The sequence below is a fragment of the Etheostoma cragini genome, chromosome 18 (assembly GCF_013103735.1).
Source record: "Etheostoma cragini isolate CJK2018 chromosome 18, CSU_Ecrag_1.0, whole genome shotgun sequence".
Lineage (NCBI taxonomy): Eukaryota > Metazoa > Chordata > Actinopteri > Perciformes > Percidae > Etheostoma > Etheostoma cragini.
This window is the reverse complement of record NC_048424.1, coordinates 13,133,619-13,159,030: the sequence shown is the minus strand read 5'-3', so window position 1 is coordinate 13,159,030 and position 25,412 is coordinate 13,133,619. Positions and strand designations below refer to the sequence as shown.

The 25,412-nt window shown below is 40.9% G+C and overlaps 1 protein-coding gene across 19 annotated transcripts; it reads right to left on the bottom strand.

The window, feature by feature from the left end:
• On the bottom strand, positions 1-25,060 carry snap91b (synaptosome associated protein 91b). 19 transcript variants are annotated; one of them, XM_034899578.1, is made up of 24 exons: positions 24,415-25,059; positions 24,022-24,298; positions 18,094-18,236; positions 17,577-17,652; positions 16,798-16,900; positions 16,335-16,428; positions 16,114-16,225; positions 15,907-16,013; positions 15,776-15,817; positions 15,170-15,243; positions 14,920-14,925; positions 14,347-14,359; positions 14,124-14,254; positions 13,392-13,465; positions 13,185-13,199; positions 12,479-12,649; positions 10,746-10,844; positions 6,970-7,035; positions 4,530-4,616; positions 3,905-3,966; positions 3,024-3,077; positions 2,792-2,860; positions 2,566-2,679; positions 1-1,460 (listed from the first exon to the last, which is right to left on the bottom strand). In XM_034899578.1, exons 2-23 carry the CDS (start codon positions 24,149-24,151, stop codon positions 2,593-2,595), a joined length of 1,815 nt encoding a protein of 604 aa, XP_034755469.1. In that variant the 5' UTR covers positions 24,152-24,298; positions 24,415-25,059; the 3' UTR covers positions 1-1,460; positions 2,566-2,592. The 19 variants fall into 19 exon arrangements, 18 of the variants coding, with proteins under 18 accessions (XP_034755469.1, XP_034755471.1, XP_034755470.1 ...); XM_034899580.1 differs by having other exon boundaries at positions 4,530-4,601; positions 24,415-25,058; XM_034899579.1 differs by lacking the exon at positions 14,920-14,925 and having other exon boundaries at positions 24,415-25,060.
• Between the last annotated feature and the right edge of the window lie 352 nt (positions 25,061-25,412).

Below are 25,412 nucleotides of genomic sequence, written 5' to 3'. Positions count from 1 at the left end.
TAGTTTGGATCAGTGTATTTGTCTTTTATTGCATCTCATTTGGACTCACATGCAGGTGGGGGTGAGGGAGAAAGAACGATGCCATCCATAATAACCCCCCAAAAAACAACACAGCCTTCATTTGAATACTTAGCAAACATTATTTATCCACATTATTATTATTTTTTATTTGACTTCTTTATTTTTCTTTCAACACTTTGTTAATGCCACAATGGATTAAGATACAGTCACTTTTGGAAATAAACAACACACAAAACATCCAGCGTATACTTGAGTGCTTTACAGTGAGAGTCCTCCGGACGTCCAGTGGCAGTACATGAACGAATGTACCGACCGCTGCTGCGTCACTCAAAGAGGACTGAGGACACATCCAAACCACATACACAAATTCTTCCTTGTCCCTTTGATTTCCACCCTAACATTAAGTCATCTTGTGTGGAGACTGAGACAAGGAAAGAAGTATTCCCAGATTGACATGTGTCGCATGCTACGGTGCAGAATCACCCAACACCAGCTGAGGGCCCAGCAGCAAACACTCGGGGCAAAGGTTCCATTCAATACTGCCTCTGATTAAGGATTGAGGGGTATGTACAAAGAAGGCGGGGATTTTTTTTGTCTACTTTCCTTATTTTTAGCCATACAATTTGACTTAACTAAAAATATATGATACATTTTTGTTCTCAAAATAAAGATTAAAGAAAATATGTATAATCCATTATTTAAAATAGTCTCAAATGCATATGTCAATTTGAACACAGTTCACACGTTTTAGCATGTTTTTATACAATCCCTAAAAAAATTAAACTGAACACAATTTCACGTTTGATGATAAGTCCAGATTTGCAGTGCAAGTTGTTACTAGGTGCATTTGTTCTCCAAAAACTTGAAAGTAGACAGGTGGGAGGATGGATGGCCAAGCAGATATAGGTACAACCAAGTTTTTTAATGACATAAACATAATTCCATATTAGTTTGGACAACAGGGGCAGAGGGGTGGGGGTGGGGGTTGGCCAGTGAAGTTACACACACCGAACACAATCCACATTTAACAACACAGTCCTCGTCTGGGAGATGCGCAAAGAAATCAACGTTTATCCACCATTCCAAGTCAGCTGATACGCGGAATTCCAGAATGAATCTGAATACACATTTATTATATTTTTTTTGTTCATTTTCCATAGTATATTAAGTAAAGGATAACACTGAATTACACACACACCCACACACACATAAACTGAGTTTTGTTTTTCTGTATCTAGGGTTCACATTCACAGTTGTGCTACAACATTAGATAACGAGGACAGGGCACTTTTTAGGGGTGGCGGCTGATAGGAGGTCAGAGGGAAAAGATCGTGGATGTAATGGCTGGTTGGCTGAAAGGGCTGGGGCATGACTGAGGGGAAGGCAGTGGGGGAAGGGCAGACATCCACATCCACGGAGCTCCAGACACACTGACAAACCTACAGAAGACAAAGGAGAGAAAATTCAATTTGATTAAAACAAGTGCTCTGAATAGAAATTGGTGAAGTCTAACTATGTGTGCTCTGATAAGACATACAGAGAAGCATATAAAAAAATTAAAAATGATTAGCCCAACTCAGACTCTTGACACTTGGGGGGTACAGTGCCTTCCTGGGCCACTGTAAACCCCCCCCCCCCAACTGCTCAGGGCGCTGTTCCAGCTGGCAGCCCACTCACTCTGACATCACTCCATTTGTGCATGTATAGGTCCTGAGCATGTGTGTGTATTTCAGACCTAATAGTCAGTGTGTAGTGATTACTAACAAACAGAGTGTAAATTGTAATTTCCCCACTGGGGATCAACAAACAGTATAAATTATTATTATTATTAAATTATTATATGAAGCTTTAATTGCACTTCCGTTAAGTTGGTGAATGAGTGGTCAAAACTAAAGCAGATATCCTAACTATCAGTCAGTAGTGTGGGTCAGGCTGTTTTTATTTATTTAGAAACCTCCAAGACAGGAAAATGTACATCTTTTCTTTCCACACTTCCAGTTAGTAGTAGCGCCAACCCACTGGGATACAGTAGATTCAAAGTCTCCACGGCCAAGCCAAGATAACAATAGCAACAGCACTATGATCTGATCAGAGGTTGTCCTGTCAGACCTGACAAAGCTCCCAGAGCAGCAGAATACATTATACAACTGTTTTCACAGAGTGAGTAGTTCCCTCATGTATGTGTGAGCTCAGATAATGTCTTTAGTGCAGAATTTGGGTTGTGAGCAAATCTAAAAAAGGAGTTTTTTCATCTGAGATTGTTTCCTTATCTAGTATTTTCTAAGGCCTAAAGAGCTGAAAGTATCCAGTGTTTCATGAGAAATATGAAAAAAAATCACTCCCTTTAATCGCCTTGTGACATTTCAGATTTTCACATTCATGGCGCATTATAACCCTATTAGCTTGCCAAGATTGCAGGATTAAACATGTCACATGTGGCTAATGTTTGGTACAACAGAGGATTCCGCTCCATAACGTTTGCCACGACATGACACGCGAAAAGAATACATCTCGATTCTTTATGTTGTCCACTTTTTTATATACCTTGGGGGTTTTTACAGGTCAGCCAGTCTACATGAAGTCCTTAATGTTGAGGTCATCCAGAGCGTTCCTCGGTGGTGCAGGCTTTCTGGGGCTCTGGGCCGCTCCGGGAGACATCTGCAGACACATCTTCTTTTAGCATTTAAACTCCTTGTGTCAGAGCAGCTGCAACCTTTATGTGTGAAATTTTCATGAAAGTGTATAATCAATTGAAGAGTAAGTGTGTTACCGGTGCTCCGGGGGTTGCTCCAGTGGCAGGGAAGCCTGGCCTCATCATGTGAGCTCCTGGTGCCCCGGGCTTACACAGAGACAGACAGAAGGGGAAAAGAGACAGTAAGACACAAGCGTCGGACATCTGATGGGTGTGAGGGCCACCTAATGGGATAATTGTCCATCAATGTCCAGTAATGTCCAGAGTGGTTCAGAGACATTACTAGACCATACTGGACTGGTGGTCTTACCATGCTGAAGCTGGGGTGAGTCCCCATAAAATGAGGAACACCCATTGGTACGGTCTAAAGGTGTGGAGGGGAGGGAGAGGAGGAGTTGGGATGTTACTACACTACATATAAGACACACACTGCAAAACAATACACAAATAAAAATGTTGAAAATAAATTACACGGAAAGATTTTGAGCAACAAACGGGAGTGATAGGCACACCAAACTTGGAGAAAAAAAACTACAACAATAACAACACAACAACAGCCCTAATAGTGAATAATTGTCCTTGATTTAGGCATGCTCAGAGAGATTTAGAGAGCAGGGAGGAAGCCTTTTGCAGGTAGCCTTAAGATGAGAGAGTCATTTCTGTTGTTTCCAAAAAGACAACGGAAACATCCCGAAGAAGCAAATGTGTCAATGAACGGGCAAGTTTAGCTATGAGTTGCTTAACTGGACTCTAACAGGCTTAACAGAAAATAGAAACTTAAGAGAAGGAAACGCTGTTTCCAAGCAACAGCTTCTTAATTTTGCGCTATAGTTTGCCACTTCATCACTCTCCAGTAAATATTCCAGAAATATAAAATCATATTTCAAGCCAGACTGCATGTTAAAATCTGCTTACATTTTGGCCTTTGGTTTGGATTTTCTAAACATTTACAGCATGTGCTCTGTTGGAGATCCTATGAGATGTGTCATTTAAATAAAATACACCAGTAACGTATAGTTTGCTATGGTCTTGTTTCCTTTCCTCACTGTCACGCCTCTCAGTTTCCTGGGTCTATGTTTGGACCTGAAACCTGGAGAGCAAGATGAAGGCAATGCTTGTGATGGCTGCTATGCCCTGTCTGTCGCTGCCATGCGGCTCCACTCCATGCTATAAGACACAGACAACATTTACCATGGGAGCACCCCAACAGGGGGGAGCTACCTGAGGTGCCGCTGAGGTTCCCATTGTGAGATCTGAGAGAGCCAGAGAGAGAGAGAGAGAGAGAGAGAGAGAGAGAGAGAGAGAGAGGTACTGCAAAATCACTGTTTTTATTTACTGACACAATGACCACATGGGATAAGAAGATTGATACCACGCCATAAAACAGGGTTTGTCATTTTTACACTTTGGTTATTGTACAGATTAAACTGTATTAATAAATAAGTTTAATGGGAGCTGGTGGACAGATTTTGTCACGGATGACTGAACCAGCCTAGCTGTTTACCTACTGTTTCAGTTCAATTCACTTTTATTTATGGTGTCAAATCATAACAGACGGTATCTCAGTAACCCTTTTCAGATAGGGTAGGTCTAGCCCACACTATAATTTACAGAGACCCAACAATTCCCCCAAGAGCAAGCATTTTGATGCAATTTATGCTGAGATAAGTTTACAAACTTCTGATGGAAGCTCCATATCTAACGGGCAGACATGAAAGTGGCATCAATCGTCTCATCTAAATCTCACAAAGAAAGCAAATCAGCGTATTTCCCCAAGTATTTAAATCAATAGCTACGACATCTAATGACTACTTACTACTTGCCATGTTAGCCATGGAGGTGTCAACATCCCCCGCCTGAGGGGTCATAGTGGGCTTCATTACATCGCCTAGTCCATCAAAGACTACAGAAAGGAGGGAAGGGAGCAAGGAGGGGAGAGGAGGGAGATATTAGCATTCTGCAATGCGAGCAATCATCACACTAGCAGTCCTTACTACAGGGGATTACCATGACAACCAATAGATGTCTCCATGACAACAGTGAGAAGAGAGGGGCATTGAAATGTGAGCTAGAGAGCAGGTTAATATCATATAATATGAAATTTAATAAGATCTATTGCAACTAGTAAAAAAGACAAATCTGTAAGATGATGATAAATGGTTTGTTGTTTAAAATAACGTGTACGATAAATCAAGTCTGATAGGAGACATGTGGCAGGGCAGATGTTTACTACTGTGGTAATTTGCAATATGAGCTTAGGAAATAAGAACTTGTATATAGGATAAATACCAAGCAGAGTTTATAATCATAAGGGAAAATAGAACTGCATGGTACCATCATGACAACATGCACAAGGGAGTCAAGAATACATTTTGGAATTGCTTGTTGGTAAATTAGAATTATTTTGAGACTTTTACTGTATGTGATTACTGCAAAAAATTATGATGAGAGCAAAAGCACTGCAGCTACAATGAAGCTGGGTTAATTGCTAAAGAAGCTCTACATGATACTGCTACTTCTCACACTCTGTAACCGTCAAGAATCTTGTGGTGGCATGACAGTGCAGTTGAGCTGGCCTTGCACCACTGCAATGCAGCAGTGCACTGTGGGAAATTAGCGTGTTAAAGAGCAAGGGAACTCACCCAATTAAATGGCAGGAAGCAAGCAATGAGCCAGCCCAAGAGCCAGATGGAGAAGGAGAGTGAGGAACAGAGAGAGAGAGAGAGAGAGAGAGGGAGAAAGAAAGAGAGAGGAAAGTAAAAAGCACAGATGCCAGAGAGAAAATGCAGTGAGGTTTAAAGGAGCGGGTGACAATGAAACCATTAGAGTTTATTGCATGAATGATAGAAAGAGAGGGGAAAGAAAGAGTTAAGCCTTAAAGCAGTAGTATTGCAGACCGTCAGTATATTTAACATGAAGACCATTGGCACAGGATGGGAGATGACTAGGTGGACCAGGTGAACATGGTTCATGTTGCCATGGTAACGGTTACCACAAGGGCCGGGAAAGGTGGCAAAGATCGGAGGGAATCCCCAGAGACTGATGATCACAGTAGTACTATGCAAATGCGGTGATGCAATGATGACGTTAATAAAACCACATATGGACATTGTTAGGACTCAACAGGGAATTTGCTTTACTGAACCAATGACAAGATGAGTCAAAACATCACACGCTGGCTTTTTATTTGATGGAGATATGGTATTCAGTGTGGTAATCAGTGAATGAATGAAACTAAAAATGTACCTTAGCCAACAGCAAACCATTTCATTAACCATTACCAGAGATAATAGAAACAGTTACTGACTGACTCCCCAAAACAGCTGTTTTGCCAGGCAAACACTGTTGTAAACAACTGAATGGAAGATGTAAATAAAGTACATTACATTATAAATACAATAGCAAGGTGTCATGCAATTACTTATATATTAACAACAGCTACAGTCATGGATGGATTATAAGAACAAACATGTAAAAGTTTCCCTCACCCTTTCTACAGATTATAGGAGTAAGACGCCCAGGCTGAAAGATAACAAGCATCTCTATTTGTCTCCAGCGTCTCTCGTCTAATTTAGTTTAACAACATTTTGCAAGTAAACCAGAGCTCTCAGGTCCTGCTGTTGTTTGAAAAACTGCAGTCTGTGTTATCTGTCTGTGTTTATTTTGTGTCACTCATGTCATTCTGGTATGTGTGTACTTCCTTTTTTCTGTAAGCGTGCAGTCCGTAACGTACAGTGTTTTGAATAAGAATTTCCCCTTAGGGACAATAAAAAGTCTAAAGTCTAAAAAGTCTAAACCTCAGTATGTAGATCACACTGGAGATGAAGAAGCATACTATACAAAATATAAACAACAAAGTTAACCCGAGAGGCATGCTTTATTTATTTTTTTTAGCAAAGCTATTATGCTGTCAAACTTATTCTAATAGCTTTTTATTAATGTGACTGTGTTTTGATTAAATGTATAGCCAAAGTATGCTGTGCAGCTATAATAAGAAGAAAACAATACACATAAACAAATATTGGAAATGTATACTGGATTTGGTCTACAGATACTTGATATAAAAGGATCAGAGGCCCCTTGGCCTTTGTCCAGAGAACCTGCTTGGTAATCCATCCATGGCTAAAGCACAGTGTGTGGAGATGGAAATATTTCTGTGAAATGTCTGCAACGTCTTGGCATTCCTTCCACTGTACACCCCATGCATGCAGAGTGACATTTCATGAGTATATTTTTTATTTATTTGTATTCCTTACCTGACATAAGCTCAGCACCGGGGGCAGCGGGAGCAGCAGCAGCTGGGGCATCTCCCCCTGTGGACTCTGGCAGGTCAACCAAAAATACACCAAACCATGCCATGCCAGGTCAATGTAGGTTGTTGAGCCATCGCAGCATAAGGGCAAAGAAGGGGTAATAGTCAGCCTTCGGCTTCACGCTGGTAATGCCAAACAAAGTGCATGGAGTTAGATAGGAAGACTGAATACACAATTATACATAAAACCAGAAAACAATGCTTTCATATGCACACATCCACACATCTCAGTATGTTGCCATACTCATTTGACAGTCGCAGTAAAGCATCCACCTGCATTTTTACGAAGGCCAGGAAAAAAGAGTAAAGTAAAAAAAAAAAAAAGCTTGCAGTTCAAAAATATTTTGACTATTTCAGCATGATCAAGTTTCATCTCAGGTATTCCCATTGTTACAAGATAGCTATAAATTTCAACACAAAAGAACATTATGCAATGACATAACTTCCCAGTATTCATAAAGCCTAATATCAATTTTAGTGGTTAAAATCGATATTTCCCAGATTTTACTCTTCTCTTCTAGTAATTTCTTCATGAACTGGGGCAGAGTGAGGGCAGCCATGTGAGTTACCCACCACCAAACAGGTTCATGATGCCTCCTGTGTCAATTTTGGGTGGGGGTGCCGAGGAGATGATAGGAGCTGGGGAGCTGAACATATCTGCTGGGAAGGGCAAGGTGGAGATGGCTTTTAGAACCCAAACACTCACGCACTAATACACACATACTATTGACCCGTTATTCATTATAATGCACATTTATCAACTGCCATCGCAGTGCAAGCAGTACATGCTGGAATGAGAAAGTAGGTAAGAGTGATTCAGTAAACGTTTCAGACAGCTCAATAGCTTTTAGCTGACCCATAAGAGAGCAATCTCATTTCCTTTTTTCCCCCCTTCCCTAATCAAAGCCAAGGACAAAGCGGAAAATCAGTCGCTGCAAGACAGGATATGAGAGTAGAGCGCACAAGAGATTGCAGAGAAGGTGCAATCGGGTACCTGCTGTAAACAAGTCAACACTGGGAGCAGGGTCCGCTTTGGTGAAGCTCGTGTCTGGCATGGAATCAAAGAGAGCTACAAACACATGCGCACCCAGAGACAGGAATATTAACAAACACTCTCAAACACTTTAAAATGGTGAGGTTGCTCTCACACACAGAAAACTGAAACTGAAAAATGCCCTCAGTTTGTGCACAAATCTGATGATACCAATGAAGAAGAATAAAAGAGAGGAGAGGATGACAAGAAGCACCAGATGAGGGAAATCAGCAGGATGTTAATTAATACTGTACAACTAAGAGCACAAGACAAAAAGATTAATACCGAACCACACACATCTCTTACGTTTACAGCTGAAAAGGTCAATCGCAGGGTTGGCAGCGCTGGGAGTTGAAATGGTTGCAGTGGTGATGATGGTGCTGGATGCAGAGGTGAAGAGCGGGGAAGGGGAGGGGGATGAGCTAAAACAGGCATCCAGCGAACTACCCAGGTTATTATTCTCCACAGTCATCATGCCAAAAAGGTCTAGACCTGAAGACGCTGCGCTGGTGCTACCATCCGAGGGAGCAAATGGGTCTTTAGAGAAGAAGTGGGGTGGGGTGTGAGGAGGAAATGTAACACATACACAGGAAGGAAGGATGTTAAAGACTTTACTACAACATAGACACATTTATATGATGATGATGAAGATACTGCTATAAACATGAAAGCTGAGAAGAAAAAGATCTGAGAGGAATGATAGGAGAGTATGTGCAGAGCTCCAACACACTCCTGTTTTTAGTCCAAACAACTAAAAGTAGCATCTGACAAATGAAGCACATAGTTAGCATCTTCACAGTATGTAAACCTGAGGCAAAAAACCCAAACTAAAACCAAGGAACTACCACAGGCAACCTTCTCCATAACAGAAAATGCACTAATCTGCTGATGCCAAAAGATGCAAGACAAGTAAGAGCATTGTTCTCGATTGCCATGGCAACAACATTAGTACTGTCCAGACACCACCGGTAATGAATAACAAATCCTTACGCCTACTGTTCTTGCACAAATCCTTGAGATGAAGCCATGATTAAAAAGTAAGACCAACCAGAAATGCACACAAACACACTGGCGCAAACAGGTCTGTAAGTTACAGAACAGCTCTACATTCACAGTCATGGCACTCAAACCCAAAAAGTGTTTAGTGGATTTGTTTAGGGAGATGTATTGACAGAAATGGGATATAACATTCATAGTTATGTTTGCATTAGTGTAGTTTTTTCATTAGCTTAGAATGAGCACAACCCAAGTGCAGATGTGAGTTGCGCATGCTCAGATTTAAACGGTTTACAGCCTAGTATGTCATACTGAAATTTGAGAAATCCATAAAATAATTTTGTCATTGCAAACAATAACAGAAGTCAAAAACGTTTTAGATGTCTATGATTGTTTGATTGCTAACGTTAGCTCAAAACGCCATTAAAGTGGCAGCTGTTGTGTTTGATGCTAACTTGTAGCCAGCAATGAACAAACTTCATCGTGTAGGTCCATTTTTACTGTGTTGACATTACTCGTTAGCATCCTGTAGGCTACCCGTCGCAAAGTGACGTATGCGCAACTCACATCTTCACTCGACTCAAATTGGTTTGTCACAACAAGGTCTGTTTCCACATAGTCTGCCATGTTTGTAGTAGCCATTAAGGGACAAACCAAATACTGGCTCTTGATAGGATCTTTTACGTTTTTACGTGACCTGCTGTTTTGTTTTTGTAGGTTCTCATACACCTTATAAATTGAGGGATGAAGCAAGGGGTTTTCAGTTGGTTGCAATCGGCAACCTCACTGCCCAGTTAAGCCTAAACATTAGTCCATTATGAGTCCTAGTTTTAAGCCTTACGTAAGTATAAATGCATTATTATTGTCAGCCAGATTTACTACATATATAGTGTTACATGTTGGGACGGAAAGTTTATTCATTGATTTACTGAGAGTTAGATGAAAGAGCTACCACTCTCATGCCTGTACAATTAGAAAATTTGCATTTTTTCTAGGATGGGGAAGGAATTTCCCGCCCTACCCTGCCTTACTCTGCATCTGATTCGCTTACGCTGGTATTCTCAACCTAACCCTAACCAATCTCACTCCTCATAACTAAACCCAGCCAATCCTACAAAGGCAACAATTAATTGCCAATCAAAAGCAGAATAGAAAGGGACATTCCTTTGCCATTCTAGGAAATGCAAATTTGCACACGCAGTAGCTGGTTATCTTAGCCAAAAGACTGTAAAGAGGGGGAAAGAGAATTCTTTACACACTTGCCCCTTGGCTTTTCCTACTGTGACACGTCAAAATGTATTCTGAAAAAAGGCCACGGTGAACTGGAACTTGCAAGCTATTTAAGCTAATGTTAGCTTCATAAGTTTATAAGGTTATATTGGTTATAAATGCTGTCTTCGGCTGATTTTCTCACTTTAAAACAAGGACCATGTAAATATGCATTTGTTGGTTATATACTTGATATAATGCTAAAATGAGGTTAAAATTCACTAGTGAAAACTCAGCATCATCACCAGTTGATACCCTTGTAGAAAAGAGCATTGTAATGCTCATTCAAATCATATGTTGTACACTTACAGTACACATTTACTTTGTTACTTTTCATCACTGACTCAAACTCTCTCACACAAACAGGCACACACACACACACACACACACACACACACACAGACAAACTTTCTGTCACCCACCAGCTCCAGCGTTGGCAGAAGGGGCGGTTGTGGCGGTGGCCCCACCTTCAGCGGCTGCTGCAGAGGCCTCAGTAGAAGGAGCAGATGTTGCAAAGGCATCTGGGATTCACACAAACCCCACCAAAGGATAGAGACGTCCAGAGAGACAGATGAAGAAGTAAAGATGAAAAGAAAAAAGAAGGAGTCAAGAAACATAAGGAAGAGAAGAGAGCACCGGGAAAATAAAGGTAAGCTTCTCGTGACAGTAGCCTATTCAACTGTAAAAAATGGTTGCTTGCAGCCTTAATATAGGACATTATTGACTGACAGATGAATAGACAAATGGGAATACAGACAGGAGGCACTACAGCAAGGATTAATCTACTGCACAAAAGTAAGCCTGAAATCTACAAGTGTTACAGCTGCCTTTTGTAGCTGATGCCAAGTGACTGGGTTTGATAGAATTGCTTTTCACTGAGGTCAAAGAAAAGCATGTCAGCCTATCAAACAAGACGCATATGGAGAATGACTGTAGCAGCATGTGTATGTGTAAGTGGAAGGTGAGTTTGTGGCTGTATATAATTACATAATGCAGAACTGTCTGTGAGCCTTTGGAGTAGTTAGTGTGTGTTTCTGTATATTATCGACCTATTTAATATGGAAACCCAAAATGGTCGTATTAAATAAATGAATAATCATAAAATATATAATCAAATGAAAAAATTAAGTCTGTTTTTATTTCATATTGGCATTTTCCCCAATGAAACTTTGATATCATGTTACATTTCATAACATCCCTTTTCACGACAGCTGTCAAAGCCCACTCAACTTTTCAGTCACATGACCCCTGCCTCTCTCTTAAAGCAACGCTATTTTATGTAACTTTTCCTGCATCGCTCCCCCTACAGGTTGTCCCATTGGAACTACAGCGCAAAGTTGCATAGTGCTGCTTTGGCAATTTTTGCCAATTGCGTTCCTTGTTAACAAGAGCAGTTAGCTAGTCATTTCACAGTTAAGTCTGCAACGTTTCAATTCTAAAGATGTTCCTCAAACAAATACAAAGAACTACAGAGTTGAGCAAAAAGACAAGCTCCAGCTAACAGAAGCTAGTTAACATTGCTAACAGGGTCTCTTATGCTGAGTAGTAGGAATATACTGTAAGCTCACAACCCAGCTAGGTAGATAGCATGGGTAGCCTTGTTGAACAAAAAAGTGTGTGAGTTAGTGTGAATGTTTGTGTGTGTGTGTGTGTTTTGTTTATTTACAGCAGCAGCTTGAGGTTTATTGATGAGGGATACCAATGTTGTGTATCTAGCTAACAGGAGCTAACTGGCTAAATCTGGTAGCAGTTGTAGAGGCTGGAGGAACGCGATTGGGTGAAAGGTAAGTTGAAAACAACATTGTCATAGAAAGTTATGCTATTAAATAAATGTGTTATCAGGCAAATGTCATTATGAAATCAACACCATTTATCTATTTAATATTTGATACTTTTTTTTCGGCATGCTAGGCAGGTGATAGCTGAAAATGATGAAGGTGTGCTTCAATGCATCATTAAGACTTCACTGTTTGTGATGATGCAATTTCTTTAGCAGAATGCAGACAATATCAGTGACAAATCAGCGAAGTTTGTCTACATAAAGAATGTGTTTGAGCATGCAGTCGTCTTTGTGTTATCATATTTGTGTGATGGTTTTAGGGTTGAGCTTCCCAGAGTGATTCTTTCGTAGAGAATTATCTGGAAGCCCACTGACCTCCCAACAGATCCATATTGGTGGCGCCAGGGGAGGTGGCGGCGGCTGTGCTAGTGGGAGGAGCTAGAGAGACTCCAGGTTCTGCGGCTGCAGGAGTGGGCGTTGCTGCTGCAGAGGAGGGGGCGGGCTCTGCTGTGAGGGTTGGTTCAGATAGCAAGGAATCGCCCATTTCTGCGAGTACCAGCGGGGTGTTTGAAATCCCCAAAGAAAGGTACCAAAATAAACCCCAAAAAGCAACCAAAATAACCAGTCGAGTCACCGTTACAACAGTGAATAAAAGCAAGCCAAAACAAATGTCCAATACAAATGATAGCCAATTAAGAAATGTTGTCATTGACCAAGCAAAGTAAAACCCAAATTTGAACCAAATTAAAGTTAAATTATTCAACACCATCCAGTCATAACCAACAAATAAAAACAACCAACCAAAATAGCCCCCGTTGTAAACCAAAAACAGACAATGGAGTATGTGGAGGGAAAGGAGAGAAGGCAGAGAGAAACAATGACTCAGACTAAAGAGAACAGCTTGAGGAGACAAACAGGGAGGATTTGTACATTAGAGTCTATTTTCTTGTTTAATTTGAATAAAACATTGATCAATGTTTCTAGGTTGTCATTGAGATGTCCTGGAGGATATGTTAAGACTACACTAGTCTAGACTACTGTAGAGACTGCAGGAGAAGTAAAGGTTAGAAAGAAACCTTACCTGATCCAAGGAGATCTTTAGAAGCAGCAAACAACAGAAGAAGGAAAATACATTTTAGTTTAGCCCAAGCTAGAACAGTTTTTGAGAATTCACTAGCAGAAAATAGATTACTAATGTGGCAACTTGATCTACTGTGAATGCTAGAATGCGGATTTGTATTCTTTCACATGAACCAGCAACTGAGTTGACGGAGGGAGGGATACTTACCTCCCCAAGACGTGGGGGCAGCTGATTGTCCTGAGGGACCCGAGGAGGACAGTGGATCCAGGTCCAACAAGGAACTGGTGAAGGAGGCAGATACGGAGAGCAAACAACATGCAGTTCATCATCCTTTGCAGAAGGTAATTCTTTTACATTGGCTTGTTGCAGAAATAATTAAATATTTGTGTTATCAGTGATAGCCACAAAAAGACTAGAGGTCTACATTCACGCAATGAGGCTGTACCTAACAATGAGTTAATAGCTAACAATTGCTCTTCAGCACTTAGCATCAACTACAGCAGGGTCTCATGAGAATGTCCATTAATTACTGTAGTGTTTGCTGCATTAATCCAACAGTTGTCAATAATTTCACTCAAAACCAAAAAGGTCAGCCATTGTGGTGCTCAAGGAAAACTCAGGTGATCACCACAGTCAGATGGATTGATGCTCTGGGAAGCATGAATGCAACCCATAAAACAATTGTTTAAAATATTTGAGTCTGGACCAAAGTGGTGGAACTAAAATCCATCCCTGGAGCCACACGATAGCTCGACTAAAAATAAGATTGTTACATCCAGAAACTGTTTAGGGTCATGCTCAAACTATATCAGCTAAAATCCAAAAGAATCGCACTTAAGCATGGTTTTCAAAGGTTGCATTGGCCATTTATAGCCAAATGTTGAGAATCATGGAAAGGCAGAGAAGCGAGAGGAGGTCACAGAGTTTACAGGCACTTACTCTTCAGCTGGCTCGGCAGCAGCAGCAGCAGCAGCAGCAGCGCTCTCCCCAGGAGGAGGCTGCAGTGTGGGAACAGCGTTTGAAGATTTGGCCGGAGTCGATGTTGGAGACACGTTGTTTGTCGGAGACCCCTGAAAGATAGTCAGAGAAGCCCCATATTTAGTAGTGCATCAGACTGGACCGGCTCAATAAAAGTATAGACTGTTTTGACTGTGCCTCTCACCTTTGTTGGCGACCTGAAAGAGTGAAAGAGTAGAAGGAATTGTTAGTAATTCTGCTTGAAATGCACAGAACTCCTGGACGCAGACTGGAAATGATTTAATGGATCTATTTTTTTAAAGGTGAAAGAAACCTAAAAAACAAATATGCAAGACAGATTGCATCAGACAGTATGTGATCCAATGAAGAGTTAATTTCCAAAGCCAAACACTGGATGTCCAATTGTTTAAAAGACTCTTATTGTCAACATTTTTTATCAATTCAACTTTGGAAAAAAAAACTGTCATTTACTGATTCACATTGCATGTCAGGATTTGATTATACACATGAGGTGACCTCATCAAGACATGTGTTTCTCATGTGTAATCACATCAATGCACACATTTCACCATCAAAACCTATTTAGCCATGTTGCAGTTATGCTTCTATTCACATGGAGATCACCTACATACTGCAATTCCAGTAAATACTGTGTAAGTTTACCTGATGAGGCCATAGTGGAAATGATAGTAAAATAAATCTACACAGTTTTCTAAAAAGTTAATAACTCCAAACAAAACATACAGCATATGCTCACCCTTCCCTGGTGATTCCAAATGAACACAAAGGGGGATAAAAGAAACAAAAGGTTAAAGGAAATTATAGAAATATAGGCCTGTTTTCTAACAACATTTATCTTGGTTACATACATTTATTTTCATGGGAAAACTAAGAGGGAGTTTCTTAGACCTCAATTTCTTTTACTTTTGTTGTTATGTGGTCCTAATTCTTCTAATCTGGCTTCACACTGGGTATCATAAGAAGCACCCAAACTGACAATCTCTTACCCCTTCTTTCCACCCTTCACATCCTCCAGACCATTCATGTGTGTTTCCAGACTCTCCAGGATACTGCTGGGAGCCTGACAAAAAAGAAAGTGGAACAATCAATAAATAATCCTAATCTATTTGTCTGCCACTGTACATCAAAGGCTGTGCAAGTCCATGTTTAAAAAAGTGGTAATGATTTGGAAATCTCCGTTCAAGGTTCTTTATTTGTCACGTGCACACCAATAAAATAAATTGTCATGGGCTCACTGCATTGCACACATGCATGGACGACACACACACACACACTTGTGTGTCTGAAATTCAATTAGGATCAACATATCAACACGCCATCCTTTAAACAGGCACACAGCCAGGGCACCCTGTGTTTTTGTGGTTACCGGGTCCTCTAGAGGCGTAAAAGGACAGTCTTCGTCATCTGAGTCTGCTAGATCCACTACCACCCCCGGGTGGAGACACTGGGGTGGGGAGATTCATAGTGGGTGAGTTGTGAGTGTAGTGTGTGTGTGTGTAAAAGGTGTAATGGGTGGAATTCATTTGAATTATATTGTTGGTCCCAGTCCTTCCAGGAAAATACTGTAAGAGCCACAATGAGTTTTAACTTACGTAGTTGATGTCAGGAATGTCGTTTTTCTCCACTCCAACGGTCTGTTAAAGGAACAAGAGTTTAAGAGTTTTGTCATGACATATATGCATCATTATGAATGTGGTATTAAGGACTGTTGATTGCCCCATACCTCAGCCAGCTTCATGAATTCCCCAATCTTTGTCACCCTGGTCAGGAACCTCTTGTAGATCTCTAAGGCCTCCTTACAGTCACTCTTCTTCATCTTGAAGTATTTCTCTACACACAGGAACCAAAAGGTTTGAGGTTCAGATTCTTTGCGATGCATGTTTTCATCTTTGAAGAAATGCCAAATGAAAGATACTCATGGACTACCAACCTAATAGGTTGATGACTCCATCATTGTAGGATGCAAACAGTTTGACCAGGTCCTTGAAGAGAAGCAGGAATGCAGCATTGATGATCCCATTGTTCAGTTCCTTGGGATGAACCTGAGAAAGGAAAGAGAGCACATGTGAGATTTTGAAGCCCTGGGAAAAGAGAGAGACAGAGGTCTTGTGTTGCTGCATAGGGCTGATATCAAGCCAAAGTCTGACTCACATCAAACTCCAGGAGTGTGTCAATCTGAGTCTGCAGAACAGGCATGCCTTTCAACAGCTTCTCTGTGGTCATGGTCCTCATCACACCCTCAGCACTGAAAGAATACAACAGAGAGTGAGAGGCTTCAGAAGGATGAGCACAGCCATTGGATAAAGCACTCAAGTGAAGAAAAAGCCTAGATGGTAGAAAATAGAGATGTGAGGAAGCAAAGGCCTATGCATATTCTCTTTGCTCCCAAGTTTGACATACCCCTTCTTTTTTTTTTTAAGTTATTTTTTCAGGGTTTTTTCCCTTTATTAGACAGACAGACGAAGATGTGTGAAAGGGGGAGAGAGAGAGGGGGAGTGACATGCAGCAAAAGGCCGCAGGCCGGATTCAAAACCCGGGCTCGCTGCGTCGAGGAGCAAGCCTGTGTATATGGGCACCCGCTCTAACCACTGAGCTATCTGGGTGCCCGACTTACCCCTTCTTAACTCTGGTGAAATCAAAAGCCATCTGGCGGTAGGCGAAGGCTTTCTCGTTCAGGTATCGTCCATATCGTCTGATGAATGTAGACATGTCATATCCTAAAGAAGAAATATATATGTCAAAAAGCCGACAGAGGTTATTATGTTTGCTTTTTATTTTTTAGAGATAATCAGCAAGTTAATTAGTGTTTATTTTAAATATTTATAAAAAAAATTATTTCTATTATTTAATTCAAATTGGCTCAAGGGGACTGTGTTTTTTACTAATTGCAGCAGGTAATATAATACTTTTTGACAACATCGGAAGAGGAAGATAAAATCTAGATAAAAATCAGAATCAATCAATTTAAATATTCTTTGCTGGTTCCGGTTAACAGTTGTCTGCACAAAAAGTTGAGAAAATGCCTATATGCTGCTGACTTGTTACCAATTTCTTCTTTTATCCTTTCATTATTTTCTTTAGAACATCTGAATTGAGGTCTTAGATTCATTTCCTTATATATTGTCAACGAAAAATGCACCAAAAAGGGCGACCCAAGACAGCCCAATACAGCTGGACTAAGAATGTAAAAAAACATAGTAACAAAATGTATAAATAGGAGAACGTCATAACACATTACACATTACACACTCAATCTGTTTGCATTCATGTGTAAACATGTATGAGTGTATGTACATTTTTACATGTGTGTGATCAAGGCCAGTCTCATCTATGTATTTGCAAGATGACTGGTTTATTTCCTGTTTCTTTTTTGCCAGATGGCATTGCTCTTACCGTGAGAGCCGGTTTTGTCGATAAAATTGCTGAGATTGAAGAGGGAGGTCCTGGAAGCCAAGTACTGAATGAACCTCTGAGGAAGAGAAAAAAAAGCTTGAATACCTAGAACGTTTCTTGATGTTTCACTCTATCACATAGCAGCGTTTACAGACCTGATTTCATGAATGACTGCTCACACAGTGAACCCACAGGACTTATTTCATTACTTTGAGGAATTGTAGTCAAAGGCTTTTTTTGTCTAGCTCCACTCAGCACCACACACAACCCTCAAAGCACTCAGAAGGCCAATTACAGCTCTCCAAAGTGGAAACCTCACAAGTTAAATATCAAGACATTTAGTATACATTTGGAATGGGTGATAATTTAGCATATCCATTTAGTAATTTCCACCATTTATTCCAAGACAAAAACAAACAAACAAACAAATCTAACCTTTGTATTTATCTTAAATTTCTGAATTAAACTGGGTTGAACTGAATTGCACCTGATTGGCCTGCCTGTCTCACCCACTAACCTCGTTGCCGTGGACACACATGTGATGACTGGTGACAAGGGCCTTGAAGACGACCACCCAGCTGGCATTGGTGGCTCGTTCAAACAGTGTGTCCGCCATCTGAGGGATGTTCACGTTGGTGGTGTTGGTGGCTGACACCAGGTCTGCAACACAACCACACGGAAACATTATCATCACTGACATCATGTGAAATTTGGAGGTCTGAAGACATAAAGTATTTTTTTAGAAGGGGAAATTTTATACAAGGGGGTATGTAAGAGGAGCGGCAGAGTTAGTCTAGTCAAATGCCTTCATAATTTGAAAAAATCTCTGAATAAACTTTGATTAAGTGGGCAGGAGATTAGCGTTTGCTGCAGAGCTGCTCTAGACACCCATGAGAATAGTATGCCAGGAGGAAGACCTGATGTACATATGAAATTAAGTTGGTGCTCAAGCCCCCACACAAATGCAGGCACACACACACACGCCCGCTGACAACGCAGAAAGACAAAATAATGCTTTGTCAGCTCTTGACCCTGGGTGCCAGTTTGGACACTCAGACAGACAGAGAGGTGTCCAACAGTGGTGTCCAGACCATTGCAATAGTATGAGAATATAATGTAGGATAAGTGTAAAATGTGATGCTTCTCATTTCTCAATCCATTTTAAGCACGATTCCTCTTACTTACACGTACAGTATCTGCAATTTTTTCTGCCAAACTCTCTTCCTCCTCTCAAGTATAAATACTGCATCTCCTTCTGTGAGTCAAACAAGCCACTGCTGCTTCACGGAAATACTAAGAGTTAGCTAGAAAACTTCAGTTCATGCCTTACATAATGAGAACATTTTTATTAAGTTTATCCTAGACTATTTAAATGGATACCATACTTTATATTAGGACTGAACATAAAGGTCCTTTTATCGGTTAATCTGCCAGTTATCTTTTTTAAATTGGTCTAAATTGTCTGAACGATTTGAAAATTCCCGTCGAAAACCCAAAAATATTCAATTCATCTTCATACTGTATACCTCAATTAGAAGCAGCAAATCTTCACATCAAAGAAGCTGGAACCAGAGAATGTTTAGGATTTTTGCCTGAAAAAGGACTTAAACATATGCATTTTTTATCAAAATAGCTGCCAATAAAATTCCTTTTGATTGACAGATTAAATAATTGACGTACATAGTTTTGCATAACTGGGGCGAGACAGAGGCCCACTGTCAACATTTGTAGTCAAATATAAAAACAGAGCGATTGAAAATGTTTTATTAATGAAGTTTATTTCAGAATGTTTACCAATACTGCCCTAAAATAGAGGCCCTAAAACATGTTTAACATACAGTACCTGACTTATAATTATTCAGGTGAACATCTTGTATTGAGGGCACAGTTGTTGTAGAAAAAGAACTGAATAACAATATCCTTTAAGTTCTTAAAATATAAAATATAACTGCAAATGCAGTCCTCTGACATTGATAGCTGAGCAACGAGGGCAGGACTGACTGTATCTATACAGAGTGCCAGAAAGGAATGCAGCACATATTGGCAGGCACCTCTGGTAATGGAAGGAGTGGAAGGCCATCATATTGAACAGGTCTTGGCCTTGTCTTGAATAAGTAGATACTTAAAACCAAAGACCAAAAATACAGCAAGGAGATGAGCAGGAGAGGGGCAGAAGGGAAGCGAAAGAGAGGCCTTCAAGGTAAAACAGCAGGTAGTCTGTTGAGTGCACTAATGTAGACATGAAGGTGTAAGAACTGCTGTTGAAGGTCATAGTGGAAGGCTGGACAGAGGGGTTGGGGGTTAGGGTGGTTGATAAGGTTGTAAACAGATTATCACTAATCACTGGTCCTGGTCTTGCTATGGTGGCTGTCTCACTGCCCATCCCCCGAATAGCACACACACAAACCTCTCTTGGCACCACCTGTTTCAGTCTTTGCTACGATCTAACACATTTCTATTATCAACTTTCTGTCACTAGCGCTGTTGATGTATAATGATTTAGATTTATTTGATTATCTTCCTAGCACAAAAAGAAATAGACAATGTCTGCTTGAAGATCCCCACATTAGTGGTTTTTTTCCACCCTCTACTTTGGAGTGTTCTAATTTTTTCCCGGTCCTTCTTCAGCTTCACTTCTCTGTGAAATGGCTGAATATTACATTCTGCCTGCAGCCTTTTCAAATGACACACACAAACCGAGAGACATGGTCCACAATGGCTGAAATGGGATTATGTAACATCATCTTGTCACTGGCACAGCTACAACTTTATGTTCATAATAGAATGATGAACACAGCGCCATCCACAGCCATGCTTTCACCTCCTAATACCCAATATCAAGTGTGTATGTAGCTTATTATTACAGTCTTTGGTGTGTAGATATGTTATCATATCTGTTTACTGGTGTTTAACTGGCCATATCATTGGATATAATCCATGATTTCTGTTTTGTGTGTGTGTGTGTGTGTGTGTGTGTGTGTGTGTGTGTGTGTGTGTGTGTGTGTGTGTGTGTAATGAGGATTGGCCGAGCTAAATAAAGACTAGACGGTAATCCAGCGCTCTAAGAATGAACCAAGGCCTCAAACTGTGCAATTGCATGTTTATGTGTGTGACACTGTGTCTTTTTCTAGTCTGTCTGCTGTAATAGTCTTTTACGCACAACAAATCACTCTTGTAGAAGCCAGAACATTCCAGATAAAATTAGATAGAACTCACACATTAACATCGTGTTGATGTGTAGATTCATCCAGATAGCCTGATTCCTTTCAGCTATTTACAGTAAGTGCCATCCTGACAGCCTTTCTCAGAAGCTTTCACACCAAGTGTCCAAAATAACTTCCTCGTTAGCTCATCCACTACTCCCTATACAATAGACATGCCATAGTTTACTCTATAGTGAGCAGAAATTTGAGATTTCGAACACAGACACTGGTGTACGTAGCGTTGTACAACTGTTAATCTTTGCATCTAGAAATTGTCAAACTTTCAAATGTGTGGCATTGTTAGCGCAATGCTAACATTGTGGAATTAGAACATCAAGCTCACTCACAGGATTCAAACACTCAAATAAAGTGCAGGCCATTAAATAGAGTGTGCTATACAGGTAATAGGGGTGGTTTCATACATAAATATAAGGCTAGTGACAGCAGCACATTAGCTTAGCATAAACACTGGAAACAGGGGAGAGAAACGCTAGCCTGGCTCTGTTTGAAGGTAACATAACTTACCAACAAGCCTCACAGTGATGAAAAGAAGTTACTGCTCCCTGCCAAGAGAAAGTCTGGCACATAACCCCCTTGTAAGCAACAGCCTTTCTTTTTTACACTTCAGTCTTTGTATGGATTAAATTAAACAGATGCAATGTGTTAATTGGTAAGCTTAGAGGTGCTGGTTGTTGGGTTTGTTCCAACAGAACCAGGCTAGCTGTTTCCCCCATTTTTACGGTCTTTATGCTAGGCTAAGCTAACCTGCTTCAGGCTGTGGCTCCACATAGCGGACAGATATGAGCGGGACCATTTCCATTTCTCAGCAGAAAGCAAATAATACCAACTTCCCAACAAGACTATTCCTTTAAAGACCACATCCCTGCATGCTTACTGTGGCTCCAGCAACTGCGTCTCACATGTGCACACCATCATATTACTGTACACATAATGTAACTGCTAAATGTTTCTGTACATGTGGTCAGCTGTTTCCTTCAGGTTGGTACATTGAATCCACTCATTAAAATAGCTACTTCTACACCAAGAATGTTGTTAACATGACCTCAGATAAATTTATGTCTACTGCCTTTGGTGTTAAACTCTTTTATTTGACCTTGCATGGATTACATGTTCCCTTAAATTTGCAACAGATACCCTCCAGTGCAGTTTTCACTACAGCTAGTGTGGTTATGTATACAGTGCACGACTAAACAAACTCAAATATGAAATTTGTTAGCAAGAAATAACAAACAATTGACACCTGGGATTCATTCCCCGCACTGAAATCAAACGCAGATTAAAGCCAGAAACAATTTGATGTTTGCTCTTTATATAGTAGAAAGTCCTGCACACATAATTTACCTTTGCACTTTTTAGTTTGTAGTAAAATCATGGATCACAAGGCACCTGTGACACACCTGCATTCAGACCCATCACTTCAGTCTGTTCATAGTTTATATTTTGACATAGCCATTCGCCTCCTAAAAATTGTCACTCGAAAAAACACAAATGTTTAGTCAGTTAGCCGCACTCAAAGACCATTGCAAATACATTCAGTGTTTGGTTGTAGTTAAAGAAATATACACTCATTATGATTTTGCACTTGAGATAACAGGCCTGTCATCTGTCCTCTTTCTTCTAACAATTGCCCTCTGTCATTACAGTGCCATCCCTAGACAGTCTCAATCGGTTGTCATGGAAATGCACTGCACCACCACCAACACACAAACGCCCACGCCCACCCCAAGGGTCAGTGACTGTGTCAGTGTGTAATAAATATGACTTATTGGCTTTCTTTATATTACTAGCGTCAAAGAAGTTCTTGTAAATAGAACATACTGAAAAAGAGTTCATTATTTAGGCAGCCTTTACTTGTGCTTTTCAGTGATTCCTTCACTGTTACTTCTTATTTTCAGCCCAAACAATATCAAGACAAAAAAATGAATTATTGAGTTTTTTGAGGCTAGGAATTTCCTCCAGCCAAGACTCACATGCGAGAGAAGCACAGTGGCCTACATACAAGAGGCTTGTGAAATTGCCCTAGTAACAGATCCAACATAACCTCATGGACTAAAAACCTATAAGGAAGACAACACTTCCATGTTTGTGTCTTGCTTATTTGGCTCAAAAGTAAAGTTGACAAGGATATTTCTATGTGTATGGAGTGTTTGTCGCATCAAGAGGTCGATAAAGCGTCTCCTGTAGTTTAGAGAAATAGGTGAAGGCGTGTACCAATGCCAGTTTGCTCAACAGCCCAAGTCTTTGCAGTAGAAAGTTAAAGCAACAGAAAACAAATCTACAGACACAGCAGAGAGGGAGGGAGCAACGGTCTCTAGTGCATGGCTAGCATTAGCATGGTCACCTTTGGCTGTGTAAATAATGCAAGGCATTCATTGGCTGATTTTTAAATTATTCAGCAGGGGAGCGGATCACAAGATATAAGGTCCTAGATACAGGACTAGACCTGCCCAGCGACCACACACAGACGTAGACAGACATAAAAGGAAGATATGGAGGCCCGATCAGACCACCCGTCATCTGCAGTGAGACGCTACCACTTTGGTCTGACTCACTGTTTACGCTATAGGACAGTAATTAATCACGGTTTGTCATAAGGTGGCCCCTGCTGTCTTCTGGAGATGTGTCAATAAAGCTGTGATGTTTGAAAATGTTATTCATCAGCGACTTTATGGCACTATACCGGCCTAAAGTGACTGATGGAACCCAAATAGGTTTCTTTGCATGTTTTTCATATAGCACAAGCTTGGAATATACAGTTTAATTTGTAAAACTTGCACTCCCTTCACTTTCCACACTGGCATACAGTCAACAGTTCAGCTAAAGCTTCAATGTAAAAATAAGGGAAGTGTCTTTGCAAAACCACAGAGAAGGGACATTAAATGGTCTTGTGCTGAGGATTACTTGTCAGTATGCCTTAAAACACAACCTTTTCTCCCTCCCTCTATCCTACTCTCCCTTTCTCTCTCTGTGTTCCCGTCATCTTTGTTGGATTCTGACACAAAGGGTCACCAGAGGGGTCATCACCATGGCTGCATCAATTCATCATGGCACCACACCCATATAAGATGAGGGAATTAATGAAAATGTTCATAATGATAGGCCTGCAGTGAGAACAGGTGCCCTGTAATGGCATGTGATCTGGGTGGATGTGTGTAGTGTATGCAGCCTTTTAGCCTAGGCCCTACAAGGCAGTAGAAAGGAGGAAGAAGGACTACACTTACACTCCAGGTGCTTTTTCTTGGGCGCCATCACTTCATGAGTGGTGGCTTTGCAGACAGCCCGGGCCATATCTGATCCCGTTAGCTGGTGTTGCGCAGCGGCGATGCGATCCGTGAGCGTTTGCCCCGACATTTTCTTTCCGTTGAATCGACCACCTCAGGAACGTATTTCACCACGGGACGATGGGAAAAATGTGTAAATATGGACCGGCTGCTTCCCGGCGGTTGAGTTGGCGGATCCCCTGCTTTCCTCTTCCCCGAATGATAGGCCTGTGACCTTCTGTGTGGGCGGAAAAAAAGCCACATTCAATGAGCTCAAACCACTACATAAACATTATTTTTTCGAATCAAAATGTGCAGTCACGTTGATGATTTGCGCGGTGACACGAGACTTACTCAAGGTTGTGAATTCCCCTCGGCTTGTCCCGGTATCGGCTCCGTTCGACTCAGTTCAGCACCTCGGACAGCTAATGCCACTCGGTTATCTAACACTAAACTGGCAATGGAAGCTATTTTCTCAGCCGGCAGCAATTTATTTAAAAAATAAATAGGTCAATGACAAATGTGTTACAAGCGAGGCTCCTCTGAGTGTCCAAAAAATATTCTCGGAAAATGACAGAACGTAAATCAACACTCCATAGGTCGGTCAGATATCCCGTTTGGAGGGGGCATGAGATTTGGTTGTCTCCTCCAGAGTCAGGGCATCAAAGGGTTTTCAAAATAAGACGATAACCCACAATTTCCTCCTTGGTTGTGTTTTTTTCTATCCTTAGATTTGTTCGTTTAGGCCTAATGGCGCTTCAGATGTTGTGGTCCTCTCCTCAGATCGAAGGAAAATGCGCACAGCTCCCCGGTGGCGTCGCCAACACTGCGCAGAGCAAGATGCTCGGGAAGAGGAAAAGGCAGAAAGGAATTTCCTTTTTCTCTCTTCCCCCCTGTCGTTTGTTTATTTATTTGGCCAAGCTATACGTCCATCTAGACTCTCCTCCCTAGAGGGGACAGGACCGGAGGACACACGTCGCAGCCCACATCTTTTAAAGGGGATACCAATAGGCTGTATAAGAAACCCGTATTACTATGCGCCATACGAGCGTGATGGTGGCTTATGTGCTGCTGCATGTAGGCTTTGCATCACACAGGTTTGCACGCAGAGCATGCAGAGTGACAGATCATAAAGGTGAAATGTTTTTCGGTATAGGCCTGTAAGCAGATCTTTTGTTTACCTAAATAGCCATTTGACACGTTTAGATTTATAATTATGATCAGCTAAGATGGTCAAATATATCCGTTTGATAATTTTGCCTACAATTCTGTTAAGAAACAAACAAACAAGTCAACCCATTGGCCTAAAATAGGGTAGGCTAGTAAATGCTTGATTCCTGAAATGTTTTTTT

Bases quoted from the DNA above. Each gene is read 5' to 3' on its own strand.
- snap91b (XM_034899578.1), bottom strand. From the start codon at position 24,151: ATGTCGGGGCAAACGCTCACGGATCGCATCGCCGCTGCGCAACACCAG. The intron at 7,036-10,745 runs GTGGGTGACAGA...TTGACCTGCCAG, and splicing joins TTCTGCCAACGCTGGAGCTG to AGTCCACAGGGGGAGATGCC. The intron at 2,861-3,023 runs GTAAGACCACCA...TCTCTGTGTAAG, and splicing joins CTCACCCCAGCTTCAGCATG to CCCGGGGCACCAGGAGCTCA.